We start from the raw sequence: 19,436 nt of genomic DNA, 5'->3' as shown, positions 1-19,436 counted from the left end.
CGGAACGGCACCGGGACCGGGAGGGGGGCTGCCGCGTGTCCCCGTCCCCCCCTTCCCCAGGGGATGCTCGGGGTGCGGGGGCACCGGGATGCTGCGGGCGGCACCGGGCTGGGGGGGGGACCCCGGGACACCGGGTGGGCGCTGGGGGGGGACCCCGGGACACCGGGTGGGCGCTGGGGGGGGACCCCGGGACACCGGGTGGGCGCTGGGGGGGACCCCGGGACACCGGGTGGGCGCTGGGGGGGACCCCGGGACACCGGGTGGGCGCTGCGCCGCGGCCAGGCTGGAGCCCCCCCTCCACCCCGGGGGGCACAAAGCCTTCCCCGACCCCCCCACCTCCCACCCCGTCCCCTCCAGGGCCACCCGAGGTAAATCCCCCCCCCCGAAGTGTGTGGGGGGGGGGCCCCCCCTCCCCACCCGCCCCATTTCCACGGAAATCGGGAAGGATTTGGGGGGGCAGCCGGCTTCCGTACAGTCGGGTTTATCGTACAGTAACGGCACCGGGACCGGTGCCGAGCTTCCCCAGCTCTGCCCCACGGCGAAATGGGGAGACCCCCCCAAAAAAAAAATGGGCAGGGGGCTCCCCCCGCGGGGGACCACGGTAAAATCGGGTCCCGGCTTGGCAAGGGCGCGATGGCACCGGGAGGGGGACAAGCGGATCCGGTGCCCCCCCGCTCCCCGCGGGTTGGGGGTCTCGGTGTCGCCGTGCCGAGGGCACGTCCAGTGCTTCACTAAGGGAGCGTTGTAGCACCACGGGGAGGGGGGCTCGAGCCCCCCCTCCCCACAATCTGGGGTGCCCTGCCCCAGCTTTGCCCCCCTCCTGCCTCAAGGAGCCGGCAGTATAAATAAGGGGGGGGGGCCCCACGAGGGCAGGAGGGGACGGCGCTGCGGCAGCTCCGAGTCCTGAGAATGCCAGAGCAGAGCCTGGGTCACTGTCCCTGGCGCGGGGGGGCGGCGTAAGGGGGGCACGGAGACCCCCCCCCCCCCCGGCCCGTGTCCAGGGGCCGCGCTCAGCCCACGAAGCAGACGGGGCCCAGCTCGAAGCCGAATTTCTGGTTGGCGTCTCCGAAGTCGGCCACGGCCACGTCCATCAGCGGCAGCCGCTCGACGCGGGACGAGGACACCTCCAGCACCGTCCGCTCCTGGCCGCGGCGTTCCTGCGGGGACGGGGCGGGTCGAGGGGCTGGGAACCCCCCCACCCCAAAAAAAAACCAGCAAACGGGGTGCTGGGGGACACGGGGAGGGGGTTGGAGGGCGGGTAGGGGAATTGGTAGGGGGGCCTCACCTGGCAGCCGTCGCGGAGGGCGCGGACGGGGGCGGCCGGGTGGTCGTGGCCCAGCTCCTCGTCGTTGGCCCCGCGGAAGCGCAGGGCGCGGGCGAAGGAGGCGGCGGGGGCGTCGTACCAGGCGGCGGCGTGCTGGCACGTCAGCGTGAAGTTCTGGCGGGCGCTGGCGCTCAGGAGGCGCAGGAAGGTGAGCTGGGGCACGGGCACCGGGTTCCCGTCCGCGTCCACGTAGGAGAACTGCCGGGGGGGGGGGGGGGCAGGACAGCGCGGGGCTGAGACGAGGGGCCAGGGCGACGCCGAGCGCGGGATTCGCCCTCCCCTCGAGGAGCCTTGTGCCCGTGGCTCCTACCTTCTTGCCCCTCCTGAAGGTGCTGTACCACGTCCCCGGCTTCTCCCGGTTCCAGGCAGCCAGGCGGACCTGGGGGCGACAGAGGAGGCGAAGCCTCAGACCCCCGGCCTCGTAGAGCACAGGGAAAAGCGAGCCCCAAAACGCCCCCCCATCTGGTCTCCCAGCTGCCGGGGAGCATTTTCGGACCCCTGTCCTCCCCTCCCGAACTCACGGCCTCGAACTTCTTGTCGGGGAAGAGGCAGGTCTCGCCGCCGGCTGTGAAGTTGCAGAAAACCCTGAAGGCGTCTCGGGAGCAGCCCTGGTTGGGGTCAATCCAGTACTCGCCTGGGGAGGGGGGCAGGAAGGACAGACGGACGGACGGAGCCGCTCCAGCTCCCTGCTTTTGGCGGCCCCCCCCCCCGCCCTCCCGCTCCCCGAGCCCTCACCGTCCTGCAGGTGCGGGTGGCAGAGCTGCAGCTCCTTGCAGACGCGCGCGGGGCTCTCGGGGGTGCCCAGGGGCCGCCGCAGCCGCTCGACCTCGGTGCGCAGGGAGCTGAGCGAGGCGTACACCTCCTCCAGCCCCTCGTAGTCCGGGGGGGTGCCCTGCTCGCCCCGAGCCCCCTGGGCTGCCCGCCGGTGCCTCCCGCTCCGGCTCGAGGGCAGCGGCTCGAGCAGCTCAGCCGGGCGGCCCTGGGGAGGGCGCAGAAAAAGGGGTGAGAGCGGATGGGTGTTTGGGGCAGGATGAGGAAGGGGGGGGGGGGGGGAGCTCGGGAGCAGAGCCCCCCGTTGTCCCCGTGCCCAAAGCATCCCTTACCGGTGGTCCTGGGGGCCCTGGGGGGCCTGTGTCACCTCGGGGACCCAGAGCGCCCTGCAAAAGGAGTCGGCCACACAGCACTCGCTCCCTGCTGCCACCCACCCGGGGGGGGGGGTCCCATGGGAGCACACGATGGGAGCCCCCTCCCCGTCCCCATCCCTCCCCAGCACTCACCGGCGAGCCTTTGGAGCCCTTCTGGCCCAAGGGACCCTGCGGGGAAGAGAAGAGAGGGGAGCGGCGCAGGCTGGGAGCAGCCCTGGGCACGCAGCGGTCCCACGGCGCTGCCCCCGACCCCCCCCTACGGGGCTCGTGCTCCCCCCTGCCCCTTTCCCATCCTGGGGACAAAGCCCCCCCCCGGGGCCTGTAGGGGAGTTAAAGGCAGGCAGGAGAGGCCGGGACGCGCAAGAGGAGGCGCAGAGTAACGCTTGGAGCACCCCAACGGCGCAGGCAAATACTCACCGAGAGCCCGGGGGGGCCGGGGGGGCCGGTGGGGCCGGCGGGGCCAGCCAAACCCTGTGGGGAGTCAGCATCAGCCCCGCGCTCGAGGGGACTGCGCCCTACCTGCGCCTCGTCTCCCCCTCAAGCCGCGCAGCCCTGAAGCTCAGGGGAGACCCCAAAGACTCACGGGGTCTCCTTTGGGTCCCGGGGGGCCCTGGATGCCCGGGAGCCCCTGGTCTCCTTTCTCCCCCATCTCCCCCGGCGGTCCGATGAGCCCAATCAAGCCAGCGTGGCCCTGGGGACAAAAGGGACGGTGAGGCGGCCGCCTCCCGAGGAGCAGGGCTTGGAGCCGAGCCCCCCAACACCCCCCCCCCCGCCCCCAAAACGCCCCGTCCCACCTTATCTCCCTTGTGGCCGGGGTCTCCCTTGAGGCCGGGCAATCCCACGGGGCCCTGCAAGAGGCAAAGGCGGCGTCAACGCTGCCCGCGCCGCTCCCGGCGGGGATGGCAGCGCTCCCTCGCCCCGCCTTACCAGGGGGCCGGGTGGTCCCGCTTGTCCCGGTGCCCCCAGGAGGCCTTGCTCGCCCTGCAAGAGACGCGGTGCGGGGAGAGGGGCACGGGGGTGAGCCCCCATCCCCACCCCAAAACGCCCCTCCGAGCCGCCGTCGCCTCCGGCTGCGGCAGTGGGGGCCGAGGGGACGCCTCCAGGCCATGGTTTTGGGGACGTGTTCGGCCACATGGGAATGTCCCCACTACCCCTGTCCCTCCTGTCCCCATCCCTCCCGTCCCCATCCCTCCTGTTCCCACTGCTGTAGCTCACCCCCCGATGTCCCTGTCCCCGCTGTCCCCATCCCCGTTGCTCCTGATGCCTCCTGATCGCTCCCCGATGATGTCCCCGTCCCAATGCTCCTGTCCCTGCTGTCCCCATCCCCGTATCCCATCCCTATGCCCCTGTCCCCACTGTCCCCATCCCTCCTGTCCCCATCGCTGTGTCTCATCCCCGATGCCCCTGTCCCCGCTGTCCCCATCCCCGCTGTCCCCATCCCTGTAGCCCATCCCCAATGTCCCCAACTGTCCCTATCCCCATTGTCCCCATCCCCGTATCCCATCCCAATGCTCCTGTCCCTGCTGACCCCATCCCCACTGTCCCCATCCCCATATCCCATCCCTGATTCCCCTGTCCCCACTGTCCCCATTCCTACTGTCCCCATCCCCAGTGCCCTTGTTCCCAATGTCCCCATCCTCACTGTCCATCCCCAATGCCCGTCTCCACTGTCCCCATCCCCACTGTCCCCATCCCTGTAGCTTGTCCCCAATGTCCCCGCTGTCCCCATCCCTGTAGCCCATTACCTGATTCCCCTGTCCCCGCTGTCCCCATCCCCTTTGTCCCCGTACCCACTGTCCCCATCCCCACTGTCCCAATCCTTGTAGCCCATCCCCAATGCCCCTGTCCCCACTGTCCCCATCCCCGCTGTCCCCGTCCCCGCTGTCCCCGTCCCTGTAGCTCATCCCCAATGTCCCCACTGTCCCCATCCCCATATCCCGTCCCCGCTGTCCCCGTCCCCAGCACTCACCGCGGGGCCAGGGATCCCCCGCAACCCTTCGGAGCCCGGCCGCCCCGGGGGCCCCTGCGCCCCCACGGGTCCCGTCTTCCCAGGCGGCCCCTCGGTGCCGGGCTGACCCTGGGGACAAGGGGGGGGGGACACGGAGAGCTGAGGCTCGAGCCTCCTCTTCTGGAGGGGAGTGAGTTTGGGGAGCCCCCGGGGGGGGCCGGGGGGGGCCACATACCTTGGCACCCTTCTCGCCCTGACGGCCCTCGCGCCCCACGGGCCCCGCGGGTCCCTGGAAAAGGAGGGGGGGGGACACCGGGAGCTGCGGCTGGCCCCGCTTGCAGCCCCGCTGTGCCCCACGCTGTCCCCCCCCCCCCGTCCTCCTGCTCTTCCCCTACTCACCCTCCGCCCGGGGGGGCCTGGGGGCCCCGGTTCTCCTGACGCGCCTGGCGGACCCTGAAACAAAGCCGGAGGGAGGTCGGGGTGAGGGGAAGAGGCGAAAACGGCCCCAAAGCGGGGACTGGGGGGCGCACGGATGTGCAAGACCCCCGGGGGAGGGGGGTTTAAGCCCCCCCCCTGCTGTCCCACTCACCGGCAGGCCGGGGTCCCCACCATCCCCCTTCTCTCCAACAGCCCCGTCCAGACCCTGCGACACAGGGCAGGGGGAGCATTCGCGCTGCTGCCCCCCCCCGAGCCCCCTCCCTGAGGTTTCGGGATGCCTCGAGGCAGAGCCAGGGGGAGAGAACCGCGGTGTCCCCGCACCCCCAAGCCCAGGGTGGGGACAGGGGGGCGACATCGGGGCACCGCGGGGGGGTGGCCGGTGAAAACTCACCGGTGGGCCGGGGTCTCCGGGGGGGCCGGGATCCCCTGGGAAGCCGATGGGACCCTGGAAAAAGAGGAGGGGAGACGAGAGTGGGGCTGGGGGAGAGCCCCAGAGCTTGGTCGAGCGGGAAAGGGAAGGGGCTCGGTGCCTGCGGGGTGCGCGAGGGCTCGGGGCCGCGTCCCCCGCGTCTCGCTCCTCCGCTTACCAGGTTGCCTTTGGCTCCATCCTCTCCCGGGGGGCCCTTCTTGCCGGGGGGTCCGGCTGCCCCCGACGGCCCCGCGTCTCCCTTCTCCCCCACGTCTCCTTTCACGCCCTGCGGAGGGACGGGGAGCACGTCAGAGCGAGGTTCGGGGCGCTTCGGGCAGGAAAAGGTTCGCCGGGCGCTCTGGCCCTGCTTTCTGCCCCTTCGCGGTGCCGTGCCGCATCCTGCCCCCCCCGCCCCCCACCCCGGGACACCCCCTTTCTGCAATACTCACGGGTGGGCCAGGCTCCCCAGGGGCTCCGGGGTCCCCGGCTTCACCGGGCTCACCCTACCCGAGAGAAAAGCAAGGAGAGGGACGCTGCTGGGCGCCGGGAGGTGCACGCGGCTCCCCCCACCCCACCGCCCAGACCTCGAGACCCACGTCGCCCTCCCAGCCACGGCTTTACCTTTTCTCCCACGGCTCCCGGCTGTCCCACGCCGCCCGGCATTCCCTGGGGACCCTAAAAGCAAGAGGATGGGGGGGGGGGGTGGAACTGGTGGCAGCCCAAGTTCCAGCCCTCGCTGAGCCCCCCCCCCCCAGGCTGCACTCACCTCGGCACCGCTGGGTCCCTGCGGCCCACGGGGTCCTGGCGCTCCAGGGGGTCCCTGTGGGGGGCACAGAGCGGGGTCAGACCCCAAAAAGCAACGGGGGGGCTGCGTGGGGAGGGACTCGGAAGGGGCTGCGGTCCGAGCGACGAGGCCGGGGGGGGGGGGGTCCTCACCATGGGGCCAACGTCTCCGTTTTCGCCCTTTTCGCCTGGGGGGCCTGGCATGCCCTGTGGGAACGGGGGTTAGCCCGGGGTCCCTCGTGTCCCTTGTTCCCAAGCCGTGGTGTCCCCCCTGGCCCAGCAGGCCCCCAGCTGGGGGTCTCCTTACCTGCAGTCCGGGGGGGCCGCTCAGGCCGGGGTGACCCCGCGATCCCTCATCTCCTTTCTGCCCAAACATCCCCTGCTGCCCGCGGCGCCCCGGTTCCCCGTCCGCTCCCTGCCGAGGGACAGGTCGGGGGGTCAGGCCCCCGCGGACCCCGGTGGGGGGGATCCGGGAGGGCAGGGGACGGAGCTGAGCAGGGAGGGGGTGCGGGCAAGCGCTCGGTTGTGGGATCGGGGGAAGAAGCGGGGTGGGAAGGGTCCCCAAGAGACACTCACCGCAGGGCCGGGGTGCCCGATGGGTCCCTGGATTCCTGGCGGTCCCGGAGGGCCCTGCGGGGACAGCAGCGCCCACGTGGGGTTCGGGGGAGCCCCCAAACCCTTCTCCCCTCACTCCTCCCACCTCGCCCCGTTCCTGGAGCTGCTCTGCCCCTCCAGGACCCCTCCAGGACCCCTCCAGGGGCAGAGCAGCCCCTCGGCACTCACCGCCTCGCCCTTGTCGCCTTTGCTGCCCTTCTGTCCGGGAAGCCCCATCTCGCCCTGGACAGAGGGACACGGTGACAAACTCCTGTCCCCCCCCAACACCTCCCCGTCACCCGCACGAGCCGGGAGCGCTGGCAGCCAGGGAAAGCTGCCACGGCCGGGGAAGCAGGGCCAAGGAAAATCCCAGCACCAGGGAAACCCGCCACCACCTGCGAGGCGGTGCCAAGGAAGCCTGCCGGCGCCGCCAGCCTGCTGCCACCCGGGGACGTCCCCGCTCCCGGGAAGCCACAAACCCAGCGGGGAGGTCCCCAGAGCCCGGGACGCGTCCCCAGCGCTCGTCCCAGGGCCCCCCCCCCCCCTCCCCGTGATATCAACAGCAAAACGTGGAAAAAAAAAACCACTGCTGGAGGTGCTGAGCTGCATCCCGCGACTCACCTTGTCCCCATCCTCTCCAGCGGGGCCGGGGGGACCGGGGGGCCCCGGCAGCCCCAGGGGGCCCTGGATCCCGTCGTGCCCGGCCGGACCCGTGGGACCCCGCTCGCCCTGCGGGGAGGAAGGGGAAGGGCTGAGGGAGCTGCCCCACACCTCCCGCCTCGCCCCCCGCGCCCCGCTGCACCTACCGGGGACCCCTTCTCGCCCAGGGGGCCGGGGGGGCCCTGTGCCCCCCCACGGCCGGGCAGGCCGATGCCTCCCGCAGCCCCCGTGGGGCCTCGCTCGCCGGGGGAACCCTGGGGAGAAGAGGGAGGCAGGGGTGGAGGGAGAAAGGCTCAGCAGCCTTCCTCTTCCTCAGAGACCCCTTCCTCTTCATCACCGAAGCAAAACTGCTCCCCGAAGAGCGTACGAGGGGAGCCCCAAAGCTCGTGACGAACCCCCCCCCCCCCCAAAGGCTTTGTACTCACCGTGGGCCCGGGGGGGCCGGGGGGGCCTTCGCCACCCTTCAGGCCGGGAGGACCCTGCGGGAGGGCGGGGGAGTTAGGAAGGAGCCCGCTCCCCTCTCCCGGGGGGGCCGTATCGGGCTGTGCCCGCGCCTGGGGCGCCGCTCACCGTCTCTCCGGGTGCCCCCCGCGTGCCGGGAAAGCCGTGGACGCCCGGGGGGCCGCTCTTACCGGCGACGCCAGCCGGGCCGGGGTCTCCCTGCGAGGGGGATGGGAGGAGCAGAGGGCTTTGCTCTGTCCCCAGAGAGCCGGGGGAGAGCCTTCGAGCCCCCCCCCGGAGCTCACAGAGGGGGTGGGCGCGCGGACCCCCCCAGGCCCCGCTCCTACCTTGGCTCCTTCTCGGCCAGCAGCCCCAGGCAGCCCCTGCTCCCCGGGGGGGCCAGGAGGGCCTGGGTGCCCCCTCTCACCCACCGGCCCCGTTTCGCCCAATTTACCCTGCGGGCAGAAAGCAGGGTGAGCATTTATTTTTTTTTTTGGGGGGGGGGGGGGGAAGGGGGGGGTCTCCCCATCCCTCCGGGCTCGCTCCCGCACAAAGCTCTGCCGATTTGCCCCCCCCTCACCTGGGGTCCCACCACCCCCGTGGGGCCGGGGGGGCCGGTTTTGCCGTGAAATCCCTGCGGAGGAGAAAGGAGAGGGGGTTAACGCTGGGTTTGGCCAGCTGTCCCCTACGGGGGCAGGGGGTGCGGGGGTCTCACCGGCTCGCCGCGCTGCCCCGGGTGTCCCGGCAAGCCGTCCTTCCCGGCGGGGCCCTAGATGGGAGCAGGGGGTTGTGGGGGGGTGGGGGGAGGACAAGGGACGCGCCAACCCCGCTCCTCTCCCCACGCTGCCCCCCCCCACTTACAGGGGGCCCTTTGGTGCCCGGGAAGCCGTGGGGACCCTGCGGACCTTGAGGGCCCTGTGGGAAGAAGGGAAAACGTCGGCGGCGGCGGCACTGGAGCTTCCCCCACGGCTCTGCGGTGCCCTCCCCAAGCCTGGTGCCCCGTCACCCCCCCCCGCGCTCGGCCCCCGTTCCTTCCCGGGGTGCCTTCGCAGGGGTGCACCCCGTGGCTGTGCACCGCCCGCCCCGTCTTTACCTTCTCTCCCACCACGCCGGGGGCCCCGTCGTGGCCGGGATCTCCCTGGGGAGACAGAAGCAGGCTGAGGGTGGCGGCTGGGGGGGGGGGGGGGGGGACAGCGGGGACGAGGAGGACCCCGAAACCAGGCTCCCACCAACCTTTGGGCCGGGTTTCCCCGTGGGGCCGGGCAGCCCTCGCTCCCCCGGCAGGCCCTGCGGGGAGGCAAAGAGTCGGCGTGAGGAGCCGTGGGGCTGGGAGCGGGGCAGGGGACAGGGGACGGGAGGGGGACGGCACACGGCTGTCCCCAGGGCAGCTCCCGTAGGACGCAGATGGAAGTTTGGGGCTGGCTGCTGTGGGAATTGAGAGCCCCCCCCCAATCCTAATTGCCATGGGACGCAGGTGGGACGCAGGGCATGCGGCTGCGGGGTAGGGCAGGACCCAAGGATGGCCCTAGGATGGGTGCCGTGGGCTACAACCGGCCTCGGGATGGTCGTCACGGGGTATAATTGGCCCGGGGATGGGTGCTGTAGGATACAATCGGTCCTGGGGTGGTGGCTGTGGGGTACAACCGGCCCCGTGATGGTCATTGTGGGGTACAACCGGCCCCGTGATGGTCACTGTGGGATATAACCGACCCCACGATGGTCACTGTGGGATAAAACCAACCCCACGATGGTCACTGTGGGATATAACCGGCCCCACAATGGTCACTGTGGGATAAAACCATCCCCACGATGGTCCCTGTGGGATATAACCAACCCCACAATGGTCACTGTGGGATATAACCGGCCCCGTGATGGTCACTATGGGATAAAACCAGTCCCACAATGGTCACTATGGGATATAACCGGCCCCACGGTGGTCACTGTGGGATAAAACCATCCCCACGGTGGTCACTGTGGGATATAACCGACCCCACGATGGTCCCTGTGGGATACAACCGGCCCCGTGATGGTCCCTGTGGGGTACGAGCGGCCCCACGATGGTCACTGTGGGATAAAACCAACCCCACGATGGTCACTGTGGGATACAACCGGCCCCACGATGGTCACTGTGGGATAAAACCAGTCCCACAATGGTCACTGTGGGATACAACTGGCCCCACGATGGTCACTATGGGATAAAACCAGTCCCACAATGGTCACTGTGGGATATAACCGGCCCCGTGATGGTCCCTGTGGGGTACGAGCGGCCCCACTGGGCTTCCCGACAGCACCCGGGGCGATCCCCATCACGGCACCCGGGGCGATCCCCATCACCCCCAGCTCGGGGCCGGGGCTGCGGCCGCTCACCGGGGGCCCTCGCTGTCCCGTCTGCCCGGCCTGGCCAGCCTTGCCCTGTGGGGAGAGACGAGGTGTGTGGGGACGGCAGCGCACGGGGTGGCCCCCCCCGAGCTTCCCGGGGCGGGGGGGCAGAGCGTGCGTGGCCACGAGGGGGTGGCCCAGAAGGACGCGGGGGACGGGGAACGTCCCAGCGGGGCGGTCTGGCGCGACGTAGGGGACTCACCCTCTTGCCTTTCTCTCCTGCCAGCCCCACGGGACCCGGGAAGCCGGCGGATCCCTAAGGACAGAGAGCGCAGGTCACAACCCGGGGCACCTGGGGACACCCCAAATGCCACCCCCCTTTTACTCACCTTGGGGCCCTGGCGCCCGGGGTAGCCCGGGAGGCCCGGCACCCCCAGCTTGCCCTGCAAAGGAGAGAGCGGAGCCGAGCCGTGGGCTACGGGAGGGGGGGCGTGGGGACACGGGGACGGGGCCGTGGGGACATGGGGACGGCGCTCACCTTCTCGCCCGCGGGGCCAGCAGCGCCCGGCTCCCCCATGGGACCCGTCTGTCCCTTCAGCCCCTCGGGGCCGTCCTCGCCGCGGGGACCCAGCGAGCCCTGGTCGCCCTGAAGGCAAGGCAAAGGTGCAGGGAGCACGCTGCCGGCGGGACGGGTCCCCCCCCCCGACCCGAGTTGTCTCCCCCTGGCCCCATCCCTCCCCGTATGACCCCAAATCCTGCAGCCCCGTGGGGCTTCCCCATGCAGCCCTGAGGAGGAGAACACCCCCACCCCAGCACCCCGCTTACTCTGTCGCCTTTGGGACCCATGTCCCCCTTGAAGCCAGGGAATCCGTCTTCACCCTGAAGGGAGCGGCACGTTTTGGGGGGGGGGGGGGGCTGGGGCTGGGGATGGGGCCGCGGTGTGGGGCCGAGCCCCAAATCCCAATGCAGAGGGGCTGCCTCCAGCCGCAGCCCTGACCCCCCAACCCCAGGGCTATCACAGGGCAGGGACGAGTGCCCCCCAAAACCAGGGGCTGCCACGGGACAAAGACCCCCACCCCCTGCTGTCCCCTCGCCACCGCACCCCTTACCTTCTCCCCTTTGCTGCCCTTCAGGCCCCGCACCCCAAAAGCTCCCTGCAGAGACAAAAAGGGGTCGGAAGGAGGACCCCAGCCTGGGGGACACCCCCTGGCCCCCACGCAGCGCGTGGTGGAGGGGGATGTGGGCTTACCTTCACCCCACGGGGTCCTGGATAGCCGACGGGACCTGGGGCACCCACAGGACCCTGGGGACAGACGGAGCATCAGCAAGAAAAAAACAGAGGAGACCCCACGGCCGTGCCTGGGACACGGGGTTGGGGACCGTCCCCTTACCTGGAGGCCCTTCTCTCCGGCCGGCCCTTCTCGGCCAGGGTGACCCTGCGGGGACGCCCCAAAAATGAGCCCCAAGCCGGGGAGGTGACGCCGTCCCCGTTGTCCCCGCGGTGCTGGGGACCAGCGCGACCCCAAAGCCCCTCGCCGGTACTCACCGGGGGCCCGTCGGCCCCAGCCACCCCTTGGATTCCTGGCTTCCCCGGCGGGCCCTGGGCGAGAGGAGGACGTGTGGGGGACGCGGTGGGACCTCAGCTGGGGCCCCCCCACCTCGCCCGCGCTGGCTCCAGACTCACCTTGTCCCCTGGCAGCCCGACGGGGCCCTGGGGGCCGGGCAGACCCTGCGAGAGAACAGTGGGGTGCTGAGAAGGGACCCCCAGCCCCGCGGGGACACCCCACTGCCCCCCCATCACAGCCACGTACCTGCGGACCGGGGTTTCCTTGCTGTCCCGGGGGGCCAGGCTCCCCTTGGATTCCCTTTGGGGGGGGGGGGGGGGCGCAGAGGAAATCCATCAGCACTGCCCAAAACCTGCAGGCACCCTCCCGTGCCTCCCCTCCCTTGGGGCATCGCAGCCTCTCGCCGCTTAATTCGGGGTGGGGGCTCCCAGCAGGGCCCCCCCGCTCTCCCCCCGCTGACACCCACCACGTTGCCCTTGGGTCCCGGCGCGCCATCGATGCCGCTGGCACCCTGCAGGGGAAGGAGGGAGCCTCAGGGCGCTGCACCCAAAGGCGACGCCGCAGAAAAAGCCCCCCGGCACAAGGTAGGGACAGACGGACAGACGGACACTGCCCCTTACCGGTGGTCCCGGGGGGCCGGGGGAGCCGCGGGAGCCGATGAGCCCTCGCATGCCCTAGGGCCAAGGACAGAGGTGTTATAGCAGGGGGCCCTATATTTGCGCCAGGAGCCCAAATCTCCCCTCCAAAACGCTGCGGGGAGGAATCCCACGGGCCGAAGCCCCTCAAGCGTGGGTGTCCTGGCTCTTTGTGCCCCCCCCCCCCCAGCTCCTGGGGCTGGGGGAGAACCGAGGCCAGGCCCCCCACGGATACTCACGGGTTCCCCCGGTTGCCCCCGCGGTCCCGGCAAGCCATCCAAGCCCTGGAAGGGACAGAGAGGAGCTGAGCGCGTCCTGCCCACGCCACCGGGGGCCTGATCCTTCCCCAGCTCTCCCCACGCTCCTCACCCTGGCGCCTTTCTCCCCGGGGTTGCCCGCTGGTCCCGGCTTCCCCACGTCACCCTACGGGACAGAGGAGGTGAGGGGACAACGGGACGGGCGGTGGCCGGAGGGGACGCGGCGCGGCGGCGCTTACCCTGTGGCCCTTCTCCCCCGGCAGCCCCGGCAAGCCATCGAAGCCCCGGTCACCCTGCGGGGCGCAAGGGGCAGGATGAGCCCACGTCCCCGTCCCCCTCAGCAAAGGGGACGCGGGCGTCCTGGCACCCCGAGCACCTTGGGTCCGGTGTCCCCCGGGAGACCCCTGGCACCATCTGCTCCAGCGCGGCCCTGCATGAGGAGGCGAGGGGGTAAGGAAGGGGCGAAAGGCTCCGTGCCCCCTGGGGCGAGGGGCAGTCGGTGGCACCTTTGGCTGCGCGTGACAGCAGGGCAAGACGTTTTGGGGGGGGGCTGAAATCAAAACCCACAGCGCTTACCCGTCTGCCCAGCTTCCCCGGTGGTCCCGGTGGTCCCTGCAGTCCCCGGGGACCCTGACGGAGAAGAGGCAGAGGTGTCAGAGCAGCGGAAGGCTTCCAACGACCCCTGGACCCAAACCTTACGAGACTCACCCGCGGCCCCATGTCCCCTGCGTCCCCTTTCAGGCCCGGGTGTCCGGGCAGACCCTAGAGAAACAGGAGAGCGTGGAGCCCCCGCCATGAGGGTCTGCTGAGGTGCCCAAAAACCCCGGTGCGAGGTGTCTTGGTGGGGTGGGCACCCCGGGGGGGGGGGGGGGGCGCAGCAGCCCCCACGCCAGCAGCACTCACCAGCGGACCCGGACGGCCGGTGAGCCCCATGGGGCCGGGGGGGCCCTTCATGGCAAGCTGGGGGGAGAAAAGAGGAGAGGGGTGAGGCGGGAGCGGGGAGGCTGAGCCGCTGGGGTGGGCGCGGGGGTCCTCACCTTCGCCTGCTGCAGGATCGCCTGGGCTTGGGCTTCTTGGAAGGAGACGGTGGGGCCCTTGAGGGAGTCTCCGCCAAACTGGAACTGGGAGAGGAGCGGAGTGAGGGCAGGGGGGAGCCACCTGCCCCCAGCCCCACGTCCCCGCGCCGCCCCAGCACCTACCGGCAGCATGATCATGGTCCCGGCCGGGCCGCGGATCCCGTCGGCTCCTGGCAGCCCCGGCCGTCCCGCGGGGCCCTGTCGGGGCGGGGGGGGAAGCGGGGGGGTGCTCATCACCATCACGCCAGCAGAAGCCGGGCTGTCAGGTCAGGGCCTGCAGCTCCAGCGCCCCGCGCGCCCCGGCATGCAGCGGCACGGCCGCCGAGACGCCTGCGGCCCCACAGCCGGCCGCGGTGCGGGGCAGCTCTCCCTCCCCCTGTCTGCTCCATACCTGCTCTCCGGGGTCCCCGGGCAGCCCTGGGAGCCCCGGTGGTCCCAGGGGTCCCGTTTCCCCCTGCGGAGGACACGGAGGCGTGTTAATGCTTGGGCCTCTGCAAGCCCTCCCCGCTGCAGCACCCCCTGCTCCTTACCGCAGGGCCCGGGGGTCCCGGCGGCCCCTCAAATCGCCGATCCTAAAAGAGATGGGAGTGAGCGCGGCGCATCCCTGCGCCCTGTCCTGCGAGCCACCAGCCACGGGTGGCTTGCAGCAGGGCACCACGCGTCCCCGAGCGGCCGTACCCCACTCACCGGCTCCACGACGGCCGGCTCGCCCTTGTCCCCCTTCAGGCTGGGCTCCTGCGGGACGCAGCGCGGCGCCGCGGTGAGGGGACGCGGCCGCGAGCTCGGGGCAGAGCTCCGAACCGCCTGCACGGCCCCCGGACCCCATACCGTGGCCCCAGCTCGTCCGGCCGTGGCTGGAGGGGGTCCCGGTCCTCGTCCCCAGCGTTACCTGGGGAGCCCGGATCACCGTCTCCTCCCGCTCGGCGGGGCCGAACCGCTCCGGGCTCGCAGGGTCCCCGTCGTAGTAGTCCTCGTAGCCTGGCAGCTCCGCGCTGGCAGCCCCAGCGGCTCCGTCCTCCCCGGATTCCAGCACGAGCTCCTCACCAGCATCCTGAGGGACAGGGGGAGACGCTGGGGATGCACAGACGTTGGGGATCCGCCTGCCCGCTGCTGCTCCCAGCCTCGGCGGTACCTCGAAGGGGTCGGTGCGGTTCAGGGCGACGCTCACGGTGGTGGCCAGGCTGGAGGTGACCGGCGGCGGGGAGCCGTCCTCCACAGACGGCGGCGTCGGCGTGGGCGCGCTGGCCTTGGGCAATGCGGAAAGGGCGCGGGGTGAGGATCCCAGCGCTACAGCAGAGGGAGGCGCTGGCCCGCGACCCTCACGGGGTCCCGCAGCGACGCCGCGATTTCGGGGTGTCCCCACCCCGCCGCAGCCCAGCTTTTGGACGCCGGAGCCGTTGGGGAGGACGCGGCGGCACCCAGGGGAAGGCGAGGCAGGGCTGGGCAGCCGGGGCTGCCGTTCCCCCGCACGTCGGGGCCGCGCAGCCCCTGGCTCGGAGCAGCACCTGGAGCACGGCCACCCCTCGCCGGGGCTCTCCCTCCCGGCCAAGGCTGAGTCATCGGCAGGAGGGACCACGGCCCTTGGCCAGCGTACGGCCTCCAGCTGCAGCCCTGACCCACTTCCAGAGCCAAGGGAGGACGAAGGCGAAGAGGGGGCTGCCCCCAGGGGACCCCCAGCGGGTCCTGGGACGAGGCCAGGAGCCGTGGGGACGGCTCAGCCCCAGGTGCGATCGGGACCGGCGTCCTTGCAGGCGCGGGGAGGAGCCGGCACGGACATCACGTCCAACAGACCCAAAGGTCTGGCTCCGCCGGGGCCAGCGCTGCCGGAGCCGGCCCGTTTTGCCCCAAATTGCACAAAGACGAGGCGGGGAAGCTGCTCTGGATGCAAGGGGCTGCGTGCAGCACGGCGCGAGCACGCCGAGGCACTGCCGGCTCGGAGACGCATCTGGGTCCCTCGGGCCACGCACACCGCTCCGTATTTAAACCAGATTCGGGGCTCGGCTGCTCCCCCGGGTTGGTCACCCTCGCTACCTGGTTGGCCACGGCAGGGGGCTCGGAGGCCTCGTGCTGCTCCTGCAGCTCCTTGTTCCTCCTCTTCTTGCCTTTCCCCTTGCGCTTGCCTTTCCCCTTGCCCTTCTTGCCCTTCCTACGCGGGGCGGCGCTGGGCTCCGGGCCGCTCTGCAAGGGGCAGCGCAGAGAAAAACGTGGGCGTCGGGGGGCATCGGCAGGAGGGGAGCTCCCGAGGGTCCCCCCCCGACCTTTCGCCGTCCCTGGTCGGGTGCCTACCTCCTCCGGGAAGGGGGCCAGGAGCGGGTAGAGCAGGGGCTGGTCGCAGGCCGGCATGTAGAGCTGGCAGTAGGAGTGGGCGGCCGCGGGGTCCGGCACGATCAGCAGCTGCTGGATGTCGCCCTGCGGCGAAGGAGAGGGTGAAGGGGGTGGAAGGTAGGGGGGAGGGTTGGTTTTTTTTATTATTTTTTTTATTCCCCCTCCCAGGATGCCCAGGATGCGTGCCCTGTCCCTGGACAGCTCGGGACAGCCAGCACAGACACCCCCTTGGCCCCGGCTGCAGGCACAGGGGGGGGCGAGCAGACAAAGGCACCCTTGTCTGCTCCCCGGGGGGAAAAATAAGCGGGGGGGGACACCAGCTCCAGTCGCCTCGCTGCCTCAAAGCGTCCTCTTTGCCCGTGGCCCCTGACATTTGCAGCAGGCAGGAATGCAAGGAGGGGAACGGGGACAGCGAGCAGCCCCCAGCAGAAGCGACCGCAGCTCGCGGGTTCCCCCCGTTTTCCTGCACCCCGCCGCCGTGACAGCTGGGACGACGGCACGGGGATTTTTTTTTTGGGGGGGGGGGGCCTCACCTCGAACACCTCCTCATCCAGCAGGCGCGCCCCGAAAAGCGTCACCCCCTCGGTGCTGACGACGGGCCGGGGTCCTCGCTCCAGCGGCAGCGTGGCGAGGAGGTGGCAGTCCACCAGCAGGGACACGTTGGTGCCCTCCACGGCCAGCGCCACGCGGTGCCACCTGCGGGGAGACGGGGTTGGGTTGGGGAGAAAGGGGCAGGATCCGGCACCCCCCCCCCGCGGCTCTGACGCTCACCTGCCGTCGGCCAGGTTCACCTTGCGGAAAACCGGGTAGCGTTCGGGGGCCGGGTGCCCGTCCTGGTCCTCGTAGAGGAAAACGGGCGAGCGCCCGACCTCCACCCCCAGCTGCTGCACGCCGCGCTCGTCGTAGACGGAGAGCAGGAAGGCTTGGCCGCCGCGCCGGGCACGCACCGTGGCCAGGATGGAGAAATCCTCGGGGAAGGAGGAATCTGCAGCAGGGGAGGAACCGGGGGAGGGGGGGTGTGGGGGGCGCCCTAGGGATGCTCGCTGCCCCCGGAGCGTCCCCCCCCCCCCCAAAAAAAAGGGTCGTACCGGGGAAGAGCTGCCTGGTGGGCGCGCTGAGCTGCGTGCGGTTGTCCACGCGGAAGGCGAAGTCGGGGTCCTCGGTGCCGGGGCGCCGCGTGCAGATCCCGGCGGTGACGGCGACGCCTTCCCGGCCGTCCTTCATGCCCAGCGTCTGCAGCACGTCCACGGGCACGGCTGCGGGGCGAGAAGAGAACCCCCGAGGGTTTTCCGGGGAACCCCCCCCCCCCCGACATCGGTGCCTTTAGCCGGGGACCTCCGCCGCGTCCCCATCCCCCTGCCTGCGTCCTGCCAAAGCGGGGCCGGTGCCAGGCAGCTGTGTGGGCCCAAGGTCCGGTCCGCGGCCGCCAGATTCCTCCGGCGCATTCCTCCGCCCCCGCGGCACGGGAGCACCCCAAGGGGCGGGAGACCCCCCCCCCCCCCCCCCCCCCCCCTTTTCCTCTCCACCACCCCCCCACCCCGTGAGCGCCCCGCTTGGCTGGGCGACGAGGGGAGGAAGCAGGAGCCGGGCGTGCTGAGGGTTAATCCCGGCCCGGCCAGGTGTGTGTTTGTGGGGGGGGGGGGGGGGGGGACAGACGTGGGATTTGGGGTGGGGGGGTGAACGCATCCACATCAGACAGCACCGGGCCCCCCGCCCCGGGCGGCAGATGCACGGAGAAGCCTGTCCGGGCAAGCTGGGGAAGGGGAATCGGGTGCAGGAACGGTGTGGGGGGTGGGGGGGGGGGATAATTCCTCCTGGGGCTCCCCACGCTGTGCCCCCCCCCCCCCCCAGCCCATCTGGGGCACCCTAAGTGACAGCAGGGACACGGCCGGGGCTGGGAACGGGCTGACCCCGCCGCGGCCGTGCCGAATCTCAGGCCCTCCTGACCCCGGCACATGGGTCCGGTTTCCTGCCCGTGCTCCCCGGGGAGGGTTCGTGGCGTGCCGGGACCCCCCCCACCACCACCACCACCAGGCCGGGACCCCCCCCCCCCAAAACACCACCACCACCACCCCCCCTTTCCCGGCACAGCAGTCGTGGGTGGCCCCGCAGCGGCCGTACCGGCCCGGCCCCGCGGATGCCTGGCCTGGGTGTTTTGGGGCGCGGGCGTGGGAAAGCCGAAGGTCAATCCCCGTTATTCACACCCTGGGGGGGGGGGCTCCCCAAAATGCCCCCCCCCCGCCCCCGCCCCGACAGCCCCCCGAGTGACCCGGCTTCGTGTCCCAAACCACGCACCGTGGAGGGGACACGGGTGTCTTTGGGGACACCAGGTCCCTTGGGCTGCAGGGGGGGGGACCCTTAACCAGGGTGGGGGGCACCCAATAATTAGGGGAGGGGGGGGGGCACCCTTAACCCTGGGGGCACGACCCCCACGCGGTGACCCCCCCAGCACTCACCGCTCCCTCGCCCAGCCCAGGAGGACCCCAGCAGCCACCTCCCGGCGGGCGCCCCCCAAAAACGGGTGCTTGCCCCCCCCCCCGGGGGACACTCCCCCCCCCTCCCCACCCCTGTCCGTGGTGCTGAAGGCACCGGGACCCCCCCCCCCCCAAAACCCCAAGGGGGGGTCCCCCACGCGTGACCACGGGAAGGGGGGGGGGGGCGCGGAGCAGGGGACACGCGTGGGCGTGGGGAACCCCCCCCCCCCCAAAAAAAAAACCTCCCCCCCCCCGGGTTTCCCACGTCGTGTCCCCCCCCCCCCCCGCGCCGTGCGGTACCTGCGGTGGCCGCGGGCAGCAGGGCGAGGAGGGCGAGGAGGGCGGCGGGGCGCGGGGGGGGCTCCATGCCCCCGGTCCCGGAGCTCCCAGCTCGGCCCTGCCGCCGCCGTGCCGAGCCCAGCGGGGCGGGGGGAGCCCCGGCCCGCCCAGCGCCCCCGCCTCCAGCCCGGCCCGGCCCCCGGGCGGAGCCCCCCCCACCCCCCCGGTTAATTTAACCCCCCCCTCCCGCTCCGGGAGCACGGCCCCAAAAACGGGGCTGGGGGGTGCGAGATGCCACGGGAGGGTTTGGGGCACGCAAAACCCCACATGAGGAGGTTTGGGGGCGCAGGACCCCCCCCCCCGGGGAAGATTTGGGGGTGCAAGACGCCCCCCCACAGGCAGGTTTAGAGGAGCACGGCCCCCACCCCACTCCCAGCCCCAGGGGCAGGTTTGGGGGCACACAAAACCCTGTATGAGCTTTGGGGGTGCAGGACTGCCCCCCATAGGTAGGTTTTGGGGTGCAGGACCCCCCCCCGGGGAAGATTTGGGGGTGCAAGACGCCCCCCCACAGGCAGGTTTACAGGAGCACAGCCCCCACCCCACTCCCAGCCCCAGGGGCAGGTTTGGGGGCACACAAAACCCCACATGAGGTTTCGGGGTGCAGGACTGCCCCTCATGGGTAGGTTTTGGGGTGCAGGACCCCCCCCCCCGGGGAAGATTTGGGGGTGCAAGACGCCCCCCCACAGGCAGGTTTACAGGAGCAC

The 19,436-nt window shown here is 71.5% G+C and overlaps 1 protein-coding gene across 1 annotated transcript; it reads right to left on the bottom strand.

Moving 5' to 3' along the window:
* Positions 1 to 465: 465 nt before the first annotated feature.
* COL5A3 (collagen type V alpha 3 chain) lies at positions 466 to 18,850 on the bottom strand. The gene is made up of 67 exons (XM_080571520.1): positions 18,694 to 18,850; positions 17,008 to 17,175; positions 16,691 to 16,904; positions 16,453 to 16,615; positions 15,881 to 16,003; positions 15,626 to 15,772; positions 14,727 to 14,840; positions 14,484 to 14,645; positions 14,282 to 14,329; positions 14,125 to 14,166; positions 13,986 to 14,048; positions 13,718 to 13,792; positions 13,556 to 13,639; positions 13,422 to 13,478; positions 13,227 to 13,280; positions 13,095 to 13,148; positions 12,895 to 12,948; positions 12,758 to 12,811; positions 12,631 to 12,684; positions 12,501 to 12,545; positions 12,247 to 12,300; positions 12,093 to 12,137; positions 11,873 to 11,926; positions 11,746 to 11,790; positions 11,608 to 11,661; positions 11,453 to 11,497; positions 11,311 to 11,364; positions 11,171 to 11,215; positions 10,887 to 10,940; positions 10,600 to 10,707; positions 10,451 to 10,504; positions 10,324 to 10,377; positions 10,110 to 10,154; positions 8,976 to 9,029; positions 8,836 to 8,880; positions 8,604 to 8,657; positions 8,458 to 8,511; positions 8,323 to 8,376; positions 8,090 to 8,197; positions 7,872 to 7,961; positions 7,727 to 7,780; positions 7,448 to 7,555; positions 7,263 to 7,370; positions 6,831 to 6,884; positions 6,624 to 6,677; positions 6,355 to 6,462; positions 6,201 to 6,254; positions 6,031 to 6,084; positions 5,886 to 5,939; positions 5,714 to 5,767; positions 5,443 to 5,550; positions 5,247 to 5,300; positions 5,007 to 5,060; positions 4,817 to 4,870; positions 4,653 to 4,706; positions 4,439 to 4,546; positions 3,397 to 3,450; positions 3,264 to 3,317; positions 3,053 to 3,160; positions 2,887 to 2,940; positions 2,602 to 2,637; positions 2,428 to 2,481; positions 2,060 to 2,303; positions 1,846 to 1,958; positions 1,635 to 1,703; positions 1,286 to 1,522; positions 466 to 1,157 (listed from the first exon to the last, which is right to left on the bottom strand). Exons 1-67 carry the CDS (start codon positions 18,758 to 18,760, stop codon positions 1,011 to 1,013), a joined length of 5,316 nt encoding a protein of 1,771 aa, XP_080427646.1. The 5' UTR covers positions 18,761 to 18,850; the 3' UTR covers positions 466 to 1,010.
* Positions 18,851 to 19,436: the final 586 nt, after the last annotated feature.

This window comes from Anser brachyrhynchus (genome assembly GCF_964034855.1).
Source record: "Anser brachyrhynchus genome assembly, chromosome: 32".
NCBI classification, from domain to species: domain Eukaryota; kingdom Metazoa; phylum Chordata; class Aves; order Anseriformes; family Anatidae; genus Anser; species Anser brachyrhynchus.
Note: the sequence above shows the minus strand (reverse complement) of the source record. Positions and strands in the feature narration are given on the sequence as shown.